The sequence below is a fragment of the Phlebotomus papatasi genome, chromosome 3, assembly GCF_024763615.1.
Source record: "Phlebotomus papatasi isolate M1 chromosome 3, Ppap_2.1, whole genome shotgun sequence".
Classification (NCBI taxonomy): Eukaryota; Metazoa; Arthropoda; class Insecta; order Diptera; family Psychodidae; genus Phlebotomus; species Phlebotomus papatasi.
Genome location: NC_077224.1, coordinates 6658027 through 6674123, shown reverse-complemented (window position 1 = coordinate 6674123; position 16097 = coordinate 6658027). Strand labels below are relative to the sequence as shown.

The 16097-nt window shown below is 33.8% G+C and overlaps 1 protein-coding gene across 2 annotated transcripts in view; it reads right to left on the bottom strand.

Moving 5' to 3' along the window:
* The window catches only part of LOC129806573 (double-stranded RNA-specific editase Adar), a 36198-nt gene that overhangs the window by 2568 nt on the left and 17533 nt on the right, over positions 1 to 16097 (bottom strand). For both annotated transcript variants that reach the window (XM_055855258.1, XM_055855259.1), the window contains exon 7: positions 4816 to 5833. In XM_055855258.1, the coding sequence (XP_055711233.1) occupies positions 4816 to 5833 (1018 nt within the window). The remainder of the gene's footprint in view (positions 1 to 4815; positions 5834 to 16097) is intronic.

Below are 16097 nucleotides of genomic sequence, written 5' to 3'. Positions count from 1 at the left end.
TTATTTACCGTTTACCGGTTCTCAACCGATTTAAACCGATTTGTAAATCACTAGAAAGATCTCACAAAATAATTTTAAGGGTAATAAAATTGATTTTCGAACAAAATTACTCATCGGTTCATTACCGGTTCAAAACCGATTTGAATCGATTTTGTAAATCACTCATAAAATTCCTCAAAGTACCTTCACTCAGAGAAATAATTGAGTAAAAATTACTCGAATCGATGTTGAATTGACTCTTTTTCGTTGTGATTTTCGATTAACTATATTTTAGAGTTGATTTTACCTAGTCCCCGGCGAGTGGCCTTCAAAGTTGAAGCCAATTTCTTAATTTCACATACAAATGCGTATGGGAATTTTTCTGCACTCGTGATCGTTATGCTAAATATTTAAAAAGTGAGAAGTTTTTCCGTATTATAAGTTACCTTTCCGTATGGAGGGATAAATAATATACTAAATTTTTGTTTAAATAAATTTTTTCCTTGGAGCACTGTGAGCTGAGTCCGAGATCAATTTAGGAATTGGCTTCAAATAGCTCTATATAAAAAGGCCAAATTGCCAGGCGCTTGGATTTTTCTTTTATTTAGGTGTAATTTTCGGACGAGTTGTTTTAACTTTTTTTTTCTAAAATTTACATGACAAAAGAGTGTAAATAACTCTTTTTAAGAGTTAAAATAACTCTTTCAAACCCCAAAATGAATATGTTTTGCGCAATTTTATGTTTTTTTTTATTTTATCATTTTCTTTATTAATATTTTTTTTCCTCAAGTTCCCTGTATTCCGAGCGAAATATCACGTATGATGCACGCACATGTCCTCATGAAACACTGTTAGGCATATTTCTAGTTGATGTTCCATATGAACTTTGTCACACGAAAATCTTCTTGAGTGAAGTATGTTCTTAAAACGCAAACACTTAAGCATATACTTCAGTCGAGATGAAATTTTACATCGAAAAAGAGTGATAATTACATAGATATCCGACGAATTAATTCAACTCGCACGAAGAATTGTTTCAACTCTATTTACTAAAATTAACAACGAAAAAGAGTACCAATTACATCGATATTCGTAAAGTTAATTCAACTCTGCCATAGAGTTGTTTTAACTTTTTAGGTTTTTTCTTAGTGTTAGAAGTAATATAATTGAATTTCGAATAAAAATTAGTTATCGGTTATGAACCGGTTCATTACAGGTTCGAAACCAATTATAACAGCTCCGCGAGCACAGTTAGCAGAAAAAATAGCATTTTCAGCATTTTTTGCTGAATCAGTCTGCTGGCCAGTCAGCAGCTCTCGAACAAAAAGTGCTAAGCAAATACACGAAAATGGCACTGTTTAGCGCTCGCGGCGGATGATGGCAAAACTAAACACTGTCGGTAGATGACGCTGGAAACCATTTAGCAGATTTTCTCTTTCATTTTTTTTTCTTTTCCTCTCAAAAATGAACTTGGAATTTCCCCTGAAATTATTTATCAACTTGAGGGATATTATAATCACGATTTTTATTACCTGTATTGTTATAGGATTTATGCTGCGGTATGCTGTCTATAGAGAATGGTCAAATAGGAGTATTTACTAAAATTAATCGTGATAGGTGCTAAAAGTAACCCCCCAGGTTACTAATAAAATTGATTCACTTGATATTCTAAAAATCAATCCAGAAAGTTACTAAAATTAAGTATTAGAATTCACAATATGGAAAAATGCTGTTCTTACGTAATTTTTTTTTATTTGATCATAAAATATTTCACTGTTCGAACTCTACTGAGAGTTTGAGCTCGTTGGAAAGGTCTTGGAGAAATTCTGACAAGACTGAACTTGATCCAATCGGTTCTGAGCCGGTAATGAACCGATTACTACTTTTTACCCGGAAATCAATTTTTTTACTCCTCAGCTATTTTGGACGATTTTTTGAGTGATTTATGCATCGGTTCACTGAGAGAAATCCGAAAAATTTAAAATAACATTCCAGAAATGTTAATTTTACCCTGCAGTATTGATCCGAAATCGTTGTAAATATTATGCTTTTTAGGTGTATTAGGGGTTAAAGTTACCCTTTTTCATATTTATTTTACTCTTAAAAAGATGTAAAATTAACATTAAAAAATGTTGATATATTTTTACACTTATAAAAAATGTTAAACGGTAAACGATGAAAAATGCGAAAGTTTTGTTGAGATACAGAATCCTTTCGTTCAGTAATAATCTTCCCGATTTGAGAGCTCTCTCCGATTGAGGTTTTTCCTTTACCGATTCGAAGGTATATCAGAGAGAACTTACGTAAAAAATCCGTTGGAAGTGCGAAAGTTTAAATTAAATGATATATACATTGATTTTAATGAAATTGCGATTCGAACGTTCTGCCATCCTGAAATTTCACAAAACTACACAAAAATCACTTTTTGCAGCAAAGGTTTACATATACTGTTATTGGCATTGTTGACGATTGAAGTGTCAAGTATATCGAAATTCGAAATTGCAGAACAATCAGCGCTAAAGCGGCGAGTACGTGAACTTGCATTTTTTCGAATTTTCGAAAAGGTTTAGCGTGGCTTTGGAGCGGTTTTGTCTCTTCAAAAGGTTCTTGTTATTACTGAACGGAGTCAATCGGGCACTTCGCAAAGCATGGGACGCTTTGCCTTCCTTTTTACTGCTCGAACTCCACGAAGAGAGCAGTATTATAATCCCTCGATTTTTTTATCCCCCAAATTTTCACCTTCCATCCCCCCGGCGACCACTATTGTCTACAAATCTTCACGTTTTAGACGATTTCTGAGAAATGTCGTCACGCTGTTTGTCCGTCTGTCCGTGCAGCTGTCGCCAGCTCTAGAGGCCAAACGGTAAGAGATAGCGACTTGGGACCTAAGGGCCTAAATAGACTCAGGCCGATCCTCGAGAATATTTAGCCTATAAAATGCGATAGTAAAGGATCAGGTAAAGGAAATTTATGCAATGGGCTTCTAATTAATGTTCCAAAGCCCTCAGTATATGACAGTTTGGGATAAATCTTTACTGTCAAATTTTACAGCCTAAATATTTTCGAGGATCAGCCTGGATCTATTTGGGCCTTAAGGGGGAACCCCCCCCCCCATAAGTCGACCCAAGGATCGTTAACATGCCCTTCATTTTCCCCCCACTCCTTCCTTTACCATCCAAAACCATATTTGTTCATTTTTGTATGTTTTAGAGATTACCCAGGCGGACATTTCGCCTTTAAATGAAAATAGCGTTGAATCATTCCTAATAACGATTTTTCAAGGTCAAATGTTAAAAAGACACTAGAGAGCGCATTTATTAAGCGAATGGAGTCATGTTTGGGCTCGTTGGAAAGGTCTTGGAATTTCCTATAAAACTGGACCGGTTCTAATCGGTTCTGAACCGGTTCATAACCGATAAAAAAATTTTATCTGAAAATCAGTCCTATTACTTTTAAAACTATTTTGGGGGATCTTTTGTGAGATTTGTGAATCAGTTCAAATTGGTTGAGAACCGGTAAATGGTAAATGATGCGAAAGTACTTCTGAAGTATATAAAACTGGGACGCTTTGCCACCCCTTTTTGAAGATGTAATTTAAAAAAAAAAACAGGGATATAAACAAAAATTTCGAAATAAACTTGCAAAATTCAGATTTTTAAATTGAACGAAATTTCTTTTTTTTTTAATTCTTTTGTATTTTGAATGGCTGACTAAAACCCAATAAATTTGATATGCATTTGCCAATTTCACACTGAATTATTAGGGGAGACTGGGGCAAAAAGTCACAAAACGGATATTTTATATTTTTACAAGCAACTCGAGTGCTTCAAAAATTTCTAATTAGCGCAGTTTTATAGGAAATTTACCGCTCTACAACTCTGTGAAAGTAATATTCCTCTATTTTGTAAGGAAATACGTTTATCGAGCCAATTTCTAAAAGGTAATTTTGTGACTATTCTCAAAAATGCTGGGGCAAATAGTACCAGACATGGGGTATTACCATATTTTGATTCGCTTCATTACGGGTTTCCGTAAATTTGAAAAAAAACCGAGAGGACATATTTTCATAGAAAATTTATTCATCTATATCTATAACTTTGTAAAACACCGTTTTCTCTGCGAGAAAAGTGAGCAAACGAGAAAAGCGCTTTTCAAGCTATTTTAGAAAAAAAAAACACACACAAAAGACTGCAAACCGTTTGACCAATGCAAACTACAAGCGGCGAGACATGATAATGACGTTTCTTTTCGCTTTTTGTTACTTTTTACCCCAAGTGGCCATTTTTAATCAAAGAATTTCTGGAGAAAAGAACTTTTGTGAAATTCTAAAATAGATAGCGGATTCGTATTCAAAGAATCCAAATTATTTAGAAAATATTCACCAGTGTATCAATTTTGGAAAATAAGTAGGTAATAATTGTTGTCCTCTGCAAGGAAAATATTTCAAAAATAGGGCTAAAAATTTCGATATTTTTTATTTTATAAATTTCTTGTTCGAATTCTAACTAAGAAACTTACGACATTGAAGAAGGTCTACGGAGACTATCTATAGAAAAAAAATTTGAGCCGCTATCTTTTTTACCTTGGAAGATATTGAATTTTGAATTTTTCGATTTGTTACTTTTTGCCCCAGTATCCCCAAACCTTGACTTTGGTTTAGAAGGGGGAATTAAAATGAAAATTTCGCAATAGAGTTGCAAATGTGAATTTGTATTTTTTCAACCGTTTAAAATCCAATTACTCAAATAATAGCATTTTAGAAGAAAGAAAAATGATAATGTTTCAGCTGAAAATATGGCAATAAAATGAGAAAAATAAAAATTGTGCAATATTTACCTGATACTCTCGAACTGATGCCTTCATCTCGCCATAATCACAATCAATGGTAGCGCGTTTCTCAATAAGTGGCAATTGTGATATCAATTTAGCATATCTGGCAAAGAAGCTTTGTTTGGTGATCCGTGATATTTTATTGTGAATGGTCTTTCCCGTGATAGAATTAATAATTTCCACTTCTGCATTGCCAAATGTCCAATTAATACTGAAATTGGGCGCCTTGATGGGATTTCGCATTTCGGATGATGTTACAAGTGCCAATTTGGGCCGATTGAGCTGATATGGTGGTGGTAAATTTTGAATTGAATTCTCAATGCGCCCACATACAGCTCGATACATATGTGCTGGATGCAATAAACTACCCAATACGATTGATGTTAAATAGATTGGTTGGATTATTGAAGCCAGCAGTGCACCTTGAACACCCAACACATTCCACTTTGCTATCTTATCCGAGCATGACATGGTGAGAAGGCGCTGGCCCTGCAGTACACCATCCCATGTCTGGATACCATCGCTATTCTTCACGGGAATTGTACCCTCACCAGATTCAATTTTTGTACGCAATTGCCCGCGTGCCTTGCGATTTGGATGCTTATCGATACCAAGAGTGGCATCTTCTTCATGAGGACTAAATATCCTAGCATCACCACATGGGGCCGTATTTATGTACAAATGAAATTGAACATTATCCTTCAATTGATACAATTCACCATGTTTTGTTGGTCGCACAAATATTGAATCAGACGCTGTCTCATCGTTCAAATGCATCATCAACTGACCATAGAGATAATCAACAAGACATCGACGTGATACAATCTCTGCATGACAATCATTCACTGCTGAGCCAGATACGCTTATGTATTCACCATTGACACACTTTGTTCCTGTCGACACTGAAATCACCTTTGCTTGATTGAGATCCGGACCACATGTCATCACAATACCAGCCAACACCTTACGCCTCGAGTACACCTCATGACCCACCATTATCTCCGTGAACTTTTGCAGCACCAACCTGAGAAACACACAAACAACAACCCAAAAATGTTGCTTGTATATACGCATATTAACCAAGAAATAACCCTTAAGGGGAATATCAAATGTTATTGATAATAATAGAAAACTTCACACAAACTTCCCCCAAATCTCATTTCCGAAAGGATGAATTGTACAGGGAATGCCAAAATAATTTAATCATCCCATTTCTCTCTCTATTCTTCTCTCTCACTGAAACGAAATGTTCTGGTTATCTAAAATAGATTTGTACCTGGGGCATTCGCATTTGCTTTCTTAAAGGAATTCTCCAAAAACGACTAGCAAAAATTGAAGACTTATAAAACGCTAATAAATCGTATAACTCACTGAGAAGTTCGTAAAAGTTTGTACTTTTTCACAAACATATTGTTCGTAATCTGATCATTTGACGAGTATTCTTTGTACTTTTACAAACACTTGTTCGTATATTTTTGTTTGTCAAAACTTAACGAACAAATTACAAAAATACAGTTCTGTTTCTTTATATGCACACTCTCTATATGCACAGCTTTTGTGTCGGTTGCATTCAAAATCAATTTGTTTACATTTTGACAAAGTAATAAAGAAAATTATTTTCTTGGTAACTAATTTTTCTCGTTTTTAATTATCTTAATTTTATTTTTTCTGTCTCTTATTATAGTTAAAATAACACGGGGAATTCTAGAACAATAAAAAAATAATAATGTTTTAAAAGAAAGAAAAAAACCGTTGGGAATTTCAAAAAAAGTTGTGCATATTCAGAGAGAGAACTGTCAAAAAAAGTACCCAAACTGTGCATATAACGAGACAGCACTGTATTGCAAACATTTTTCTGTGTGTTTACGAACGTTTACGAACCAATGCTAGTAAAAGAACAGAAAAAATTATCTGATAAATGAATGTATCCAAGTGTCAGCAACACGTGCCTTTTTTTGGCCAAACTGGCACTAATCCCTCAATATGCTTGCTCCTGTTGCCCTTTCCTTACGCAACGACAGCGCTCTTAACTAACTGATTGAAATTGTAAAACTGCATAAATCCTGGCATATACGATCTATGATTCAGAATTTCTGCAGTTTACCTGATGAGATCGGTCGTGGTAAGTCGGCAGCAGACGCAACCAAGCATTAATTGAGGAGAAATATATAAATTGAATTGATTGAAAAAAATTCTCGTGAAGTGATCATAATCACAAACAATGGCCTCAATTCTGAGAATAAAATCAAGATCAAAATTTCAAACTGTCAAATACAGTAGAGTCTCGCTATAGGTCATCGCTCTATAGTCCACAATTTATCGACCGTTGATTTCAAATCACTGATTTTAAGTTAGGTTATGTTTTTTTTAGTACGCGACATGCAATGTTGTCATAATTATTTTAATATTTTTGCCAAACTTTATTGAGTAAATGTGATAATTGTGATCCGGAATGAAGAGAGCGAGCACAAGTACCACAATCACAAAGAAAGTGGAAGTCGTCGAGAGGAATTTCAATACTAAAAGTCGTTGATAATTTTAAAAAATAACATGGACTATAGTGCGACCCAAGTGTCAAATCTGGAACCAAATATGGACTATAGCGAGACTCTACTGTATTTCCAAAATTAAGATTTCGTATTCTGACACGAAGGATTTATGGAACTTAAATTGTCTTAGCTAAGAACCAGATTTCAAGATTTTCCACACTTAACGAAACGGCACTTCTGACAAGTAGGCTAGAGTCAGCCCTTTCGGCCATGTACGCACTTTTGGCCAACTAAAGTAAAATTACATTGTATGACAATTATGACTTTATTTAGAACAGGAAAATGGATCTTATTTAGTGATCTCTAATCTAACGAATACGAAAACCATATTTTATTTTGTATCGACTTGATTAATTCTATGTTATTGAAAGAAATTCTCGACAAGGTAAACAATCACTAAAAAAACATGGGATTCTTACTGTGTTATCACACTTGCACATTAAAATTTTAATATGATTCACATTAATTGTCGCTGGTGAGAGTTCAAATGTGTAATTTGTGTGTTTGAATCATTTTACATTCAAAATTTGATCTATTTGTTGATAAAAAGGTAGACTTGACCCGCAAAATTTGATATAAATTGATTTATAGAATTAATGCGAAAAATTAATGCGAAAAATTAATGCGATTTTCTCTTTAATTTTTTAATGTGAAAAATATTTATGCTTTAGGTAAATTTGAACTTATTTTTGCAGGCCAAGTCTACTTTTTTATCAATAAATAGAAAAACCCCAAATATTAAGTGACTCAAAGACACAAATAACATATTTGGACGCTCACAAGCGACAATTAATATTAATCACATTAAAATTTTAATTTGCAAGTGTGATAACGCCGTAAGAGCAGAAAAAAATTGCAATGGTGAAATCAAGTTAAGAGCACAATTGCCGAGTGGCCATTACTATTACTGAAGCCCTCCGTGCCGATCGGACTGATTAGAAATAATTAAATTCTTCTCGTACACAAAACCCGCAGATTACCGTATCGCCCGCAAATTTTAGAAAGCCAATGGATCAGGAGATAGTATCGACATATCGATCAGGAAGAAACACGCCAGGAAATCGTCCGTGAGGACTCCTGAAATGATTCAACGCGCTCAGACGATGATTTGTGAAGTTCCAAGGCTATCAATTCGGAAAATGGTATTGATTCTCGAAGTGAGTGATCACACGATGCGTCAAAGTAGCGTCTGGAAGACCTTATGTCTTCCAACAGGACGGAGTGACCGCGCACACAAGTCATTTGGTCAAAAATTGGTTGTAGGACAATGTGGACCAGTTCTGGGCTCCAAACAGCCCGGATTTGAATCCCCTGGATTACTACGTGTGGGGCGTCATCGAAAGCGTAACCCAGCAGCGAAAGTAAAACTTAACATGTAAGTGATAGTGATTTGTAAGGCTCCCTGCAAGCCTTACTTTTTAACGACATTTAAGTCATACGAAAGCTTTGCAAATGTATTGCTTTCAAAATAACTAACATATGTTATATGAAAGTATTATAGTGTCATGTAAGGAATAAGTAAGTCACAGTGTAAGGCTTCCCAACAACGATAGAATTCCCTGTTCGACATGCCGCGACGGTGGCAGCCTCCCAAATGTTCAGAAAGTGGTGGCCATCAAAGAGAACATTGCTTCAACCGCGTTCGCTTTTCCCCAGCCCGTAAGATATTACATTGGACCGAACCATGTTCCGAACGCGTTTCCTGAATGGTGTTCAAACAGGGGACTTTCGTTGCTGGGTTTCTTTTAATAAACATGCAAACGATACGAAGGCTTTACTATGTATTGCATTCGTAATATTAACTAGTAAGGTATTTGAAAGGGTACACCATCATGTAAGGTATGGCTTAAGTAAGATGTAAAGTTTTCTTTTAATCAACTCCTAAAGTATTACCATGTTTAGCTTTCCTAAAACTTAGAAATCAGGTTAAGTGTTTGTAAAAGAACAAAAAATTTCTCGTCAAGTGATCATATTACGAACAATGTTTGTGAAAAAAGTACAAACTTTTATGAACTTTTTTGTGGGTTAGACGATTAGGGAGCATCTAAACGGGGGGATTTTATTTCGAAAACCGCCATTTTGACACAAAAGTCCCCCACTGAGCTTTAGATCGGTGCATTTTTGACTATCTTTTGGCGCTTAAAATCTCCCTCTTCGAAAGCTCCATTTGTTTATGTTCGAATATTTTGACATTTCAAGCGGTTTTAATTTTTTTTTTGTTTTTCAAGAGATGTTTCTCTCGTGAACTATTTTCAAAGTTATCAAGGGTCGAAAAGCAGGTGAAATAGGGACACGGTATCGATCACTATTCTGAATGTATCGTTTAATCTTCATTAGAATATGATCGAATTGTTAAATAAACATCGTTGTGCAATTATGGAATTTGTCAGCCGAAAAGTGATATTCAACTAATTTCTAGGAACTCAGAGATTCTTACGTATATGAATAAAGTTGATTTATAGAAAAATAAAAACTTAGGATATTTTCTTAATTTAGCAACAATATTGGCATAAAATTCTGCGGTAAGACGATTTTGATATAGAGGATGGGTGCACAATCCCCTCTTCCTTATAAAGTGTTCATCACCAGGCATAAATTACAACTTTACCACTCTTTAACAAATTCTTCGATTGTAAAACATTGTGTGATTGACGTTCGAAACGTTTCGAAATAAAATAGAAAGCCTTCCAGACTATCTAATTTAGTTAGAGCACACTTGGAGAATTTATAACAGAGGGTGGAGAAAATTTATCTCAGGCATGAACCACTAGGGGAGATTTCCCGAGACTCACCGGTACATAGCACAGTGGGGTGCATTTCGAAATCCCCCCGTATAGAAGACGCCTTAACGAGCATTTTTTAAGTCCGCAGTGACAATTCAAGAATGCTTACAAAAAATTTAACTAGTTTTTTTTTCAAGTAGATAAACTTGCAAATTTTCAATCATGGTTAAATATAAAATCAGAGGATTGGGGAGGAATGGGTTCTCATAACTCTCACATCTTTTGCGACTATTTGGGCTATGAGTACTCAAAGAAAAATATGGCTGCGACAAACAAATTCCTGAACTAATATTTTTCTGATGAAGTCATAAAATTGACTCGTTGGAAATGTTACGGTACGGAAAGACTAAAAGAAGTTACATTGCTACACCTATTGGAACCTATCTTAATTCCCTGAGAGATGCGTAGTCTTCAGACTGTGTGGGCCCCAGACTGTCTGCGAGGAGCTAAACCTAAAGACGTCTGCATTGCATACCGGTCCGCCAAGAAGAGAAAGAGTTCTCCCCTTTCTACTCGTATGCCTATTCGTTACTTATAGTTAGAATAGAATAGAATAGAATATTTATTTGGTTAATGCCCCGGTTGAATGCAACAAGTTGGGACTATACAATATTATACATTTTAATATAAAAGACAGATATGTTTACAACAAAAAGTATACAATCAGATGCTTAACAAGACTTTAGTTTTTTTAGTTCTCTAAAATATCTCTTAGTGCTTTTTGGTTTTCTAAAATACTCGCGTGAAATATGCATGGTTAAAAAGTCTTTTTTAAACCTTGTTTCCATGTCGCATTTCAGCTTTTTACCTTCTCTCAGAAAGGAGTTATAAGGTAAAGTGCTCTCATTTTGTATGGGGGCTACCAGAACGGAAGGTAGGGGGAGGGGGTGGTATGCATAAATTAAAAGTTTAAATCATACACTGACCCTATACCGAATTTCATCAAGATCGCTTTAGCCATTCTTGCATCATTTGTTGTTAAAACAGTGATTTTTCGGAAGGATAAAGGCCTTTTTACAAGGACTCCCAGCGTTTCTTATTGAAGCATTTGCAGACACTTCAGAAAAATCCTTTTTGTTCACGAAATAAGTAATTATTTCATTTGAAAGCTTCACGTACCGTTAACAATAAAGATTAGCACTTAATTTAATGTAATTTAATTTAATGTTAAACAAAACGAATAAACAAGAGTCGCCTCATTGTGTTTTTCATTGAAAAACATGGTCTATCGGTGAAAAATCCGATGGTGAAAAGGTATACTTTTAATTTTTCTGAGAAATTAACAAATTAAAATTTGTGAATATGAATGGATTTTTGCTTTATTTGGAGCAAAATTACCTAAATAATGAAGCTGTGGTATAGAAAATATATAAATACAATAATTTAGTACTGTATTTATCGTGAAAACAATGACGTTTCCATTTGGAGTAGCGAAAAATTTCCATTTGGAGCAGGTTTTGAATTAGCTTAATTTACTCTACCTAGAAATTCCATTCCAAAAACTTTCGTATCTATCAAAAATCGCTATCAGAAATTTCGTAATCAGGACATATCCTACAGAGAGTCTTTATTTTAGCACCCACTGTATATAAACACACAAGGCTCCATTTCTAACATAACTTTTACTAACATTTATCTTCTCTCAAAATGCGGTAAAATCCACCAAAGTCCGGAAACGTTCTTCGTGCAAACATTAATGTCTCTCTATACTACACAGATATGGAATGGATTTCTTTTTTGGATGTTGGAATAACTTGAAAGGATGCCAAAAGACTTTACATGCTTTACAGACAGACATGGCGAGAAGTTATATCGTTGCAAATTAAAATCTGGCCAAGTTTGTTATTTATCCGGAGTTATATCTATGGCCAACTATTCAGAGCGTTTACAAAATTAAAATATTATTGATTTTTCGGATAGAATTTGGCAATTTATAGGGAAGAACGAGAATATTGTGTCATTAATCGAGATACTGACATCTTAGAATTTAAATTAAATATTCTTAAACTGTCGCAAGCCAACGAGGAATAATTTGGGTTGAAGTTGAAAATGCTTTAGAAGAGAAAAACTAAAATGTTTCACATACCCTCACTCTCTAAAACTTTTTTTTCTGGAACTTTTGTGCTTTTATAGTTCCTGTTTAGCTAAAAAAAATGTCTTTTTATTTGAATAAATACTTGCAACTTTGCAAAAAGCAAAGAAAAAATCTAATGCATTGTTTGGAAGTGAAACAAAGTCCTATATAGCAACATGGCTTTTGGTAATACACTTTGTTGTGCTAATCCCTTCTGGGACGTACTATACATTTTTTTCCTGTGGCGAATCTCTAATACCCTCAAATACCTAATTCACAGTTCATGCTCTGGAGTAAATATTTTCTCGCATAAGTTTAAATTTTCTTTCAATTTTTTAAGGATGAAATATTAGGGTAAGTTCACCACATTTCCGCCTATCGAGAAAATACTTAATTTTTTTTTTTGAATAATAATTTTGATCCATTATGGTGCTATTCCAATGAAAAAATTCGCATCAGTTACCGATTACGAGTTCACAACCGAATTAAACCTTTTCATAAATTATTCAAAAAAATCGCACAAAATAATTTTAAAACTAATAAAATTAATTTACACCCAAAAATTACTTATCGGTTACGAATTTATTAGCGGTTCATCAACGATTGGAACCAGTTCAGTATTTTCGGGAATTCCAAGACCTTTCCAATGAACCCAAAAATGATACTATTCGGTTAATAAATACGTTCTCTAGTCTTTTTGAAACTTAGACTTTGAAAAACCGTTATTATGATTCGGTGGAAATTTCAAGGCCTTTCAAAAAAATCCTAATTAAGGCAATTCGGATGGGAAATAGACCATTTAATGTGAGCTCAGTTTGACTGTCAAAAAATCGATATCGTAATGTGTTACGTTCATAGGTGTCTATAGACGAAATATTCACCTCGACTACCTCCGAAACATATTCGAAAATAAAAAAAAAGATTTAAAAGCCGTTTTCGTAATAAACCAAGATAACATGGTTTTGGTTTTTAAATTTATTATGCCAACTAACTTTTAAAAGTATTAAAACTAAAGAATTTATATCAGTTAAAATTAGCAATTGTCATGTAAAAACTGTAAATGTAAAATAATAACATTGTCATTAAGAAAAGGATCTTTTGAATGAGTAGTTTTTAAAGGAGACTTTTGAAATAGCAGTTTAAATTTATTTTATTTTTTTATCGAACAAATAAGTCATTACAAAAGAAAAGTAAAGGATATAAAATATAGGTACATAGTGAAACTTTGGAAAAACAAACGTATCGAAAAGTCAGGTCAGATTTCATTCTTATACAGAATTAACCGTCCGGGAAGTAACTACACGGTAGTTATTGATGCTTTATAGTCCCTGAAAACTTTGAATGATCAATGTTTTCGGTTAAATTCAATAAAATCTTTCCATCGCTTCATAAGTTGTCCAGAGATTTATTTTTTAACATTAAACCACAAATGACTGATCAATTATTTCTTATGGGACACCATTTCTGGTAGAAAAAAATCGTTCAGGAGGTAGCTATCTGGTGGTTCTTCACGTATTGGTTGTCATTTAAAATTTTAAAAATTACTAAATTTCTGGTTTATATCACTAAAAATTTATATTAGTTTATCCAGAGATTACTTTTCCAATATTTAATCTTATCAATATTTAATTTTTTGGTCAAAATCACTAAAAATCTTCTCATAGTTATATCATGAATTTACTTTTCTCATTTATTCACGATCTACTAAATAACTGAGGCCCCATTCTTTCAAAAAATCCGTCCGGGAGTTGGCTATTAGGGATTATATCGTCGGTTCCGAAGAAGACTATTGTAAGTCTACTTACAATAGTATAAAAAGTTGGTATCATTGGATGCAGAAACCTTAGATCTATATCCCCACAAAATTTTATGTTGATTAAGATATTTCTGCAAAAGTTACAAGAAAAAATCTTAAAATCAGCAATTATTGAGTTTTTTGCCCACAATTTTGCTATAATTAATTTAAAAGTAGTGTTAACTAGAAGATATTCAATGCGTAAGTGTGATAAAATATTATAGTTTCACAAGCTGAAAGTATACTAATTGCAGTGAAATTAATGTAAATAAATTTTAGCTGTCAAACTTCAAACCTCTTTCCTGTAAAGTTTACATTTTGGACTTACAAATACAGTAGACTCTCGCTAATTCGGCTCTTTTAAGATCGGGCTACTTTTAAGATCGGGCTACTCTTTAATTCGGGCAGCGGTTACATTTGAAAAAAGTTTGTTGTCATTTTTCAAGTTTGATTAAGATTATCAAATGAATCAAATATGCTCAAATTTGGCATGGTTTGTCTTAGTTTTGATGTGATTTTGCATTATTGAGGGATTTTCATGCAATTTACGTTATATATGAGTGTGTAAACTCATTATCTATATGCACATGTCGCCCGAATTTCTGTCTAATTCGGCTGACATTTCGGTCCTATATGCCCGAATTTGAGAGAGTCTACTGTAGTCTTCTTCGGAACCGACGATATGGTATATTTTGATTTCGATAAAACTAAGAAAAATTTAACTAATTTGCAGCAAAAATCACTGAAGACCACTTGTAAATGCATCACAGAACCAAGTTTTAGCAATTTGAAAGTCCCATTTAATAAATTGGGGCCCTATTCTTCTTATTATAAACCATTGCAGTCTATTTGACATTTCAAAGTCAGGTTATAATTCGTTCTTTTCTAGATTAAAACCATGTTTTGAACTGTTTGCACTGGTTTTTCACTTCCTTTAACTAATTTGAATGTAATTTTTAAACAAAAAAACTTAAAGAATTAGCGAAAAACTAAGAAAATGTGGGAGTATTCTGGATACAAACAACTGAGAATTGAAAAGTCGCAAACCAACGCAAACCGCATCAGCAGGCTGTCATACACGCTCACTTCCCTATCCATATTCAGAGTGGCAATGAGGGTACCTAAGAGGCCATTTCGACCATATATCAAAAATTCTGTTGAATAATTCGTAATAACGTTTTTTCAAGGTCAAAGATTGAAAACGCTCTTGATAGCGTATTTCTCAACCGATGGTATCAAATTTGGGCTAGTTGGAAAGGTCTTGGAATTTCCAACAAGTCTGTATCGGTTCCAATTGGTTGTGAACCAGTAATGAATCGGTTATGAACCGATAAGCATTTTTGTCCGAAAATCAATTCTATTGCTCTTAAGATATTTCGGAGTATCTTTTGAGTAAATAATGAATCGGTTCAAATCGGTTAAAACCGGTAAATGGGAAATTTTGTGAAAGTAATTTTAAGGTATACTGTCGAAGTCACGAGTTCGAGCATTCCGCAAAGCATCGAATGCTTCGCTATCGTTCTAATTATTAATTAATAAATTTTCTTACGTAATATTATTTACCATGAAACTCTCAGTGTCTTTTTTCCGCTGCTACTACTTTTCAAATATTTGAGCCAAATATTTGTGATTTTATGGAATTTCCTCCCCAATTTTAATCCCATTGAAAACATTTGTTATTTTTATTTGACCAATATTCTCTCGTAATTTTAATGTGTTACACGCTAAACTCTCTACATTTATCCATTAATTTTATATGTTAGTAAAACTCGTATTTCCCTGAATAATTCAATTCGTATTATTTGAAATGGTTAGCATTAGTATATTAACACGTAATTTTCGACACATTTACCCCTTCGTAATTCGTGGTCAAATAATTCCCAATTGAAAGCATCAATATTGAATGCCGTGCCGTGTCTGAAAATAATCCAGAGCAAATCACATTCGAAATATACGTCAGACCGAAAGAAAAAAAAATATATTGAATAAAATAGTAAAGAAAAAAACACGCACAATCAATTAGAAAAATATTGCTCAATGTCCATCAGATTGTTTTTTTTGCTTTTCTTTTTTTTCTGGTTTTGCTT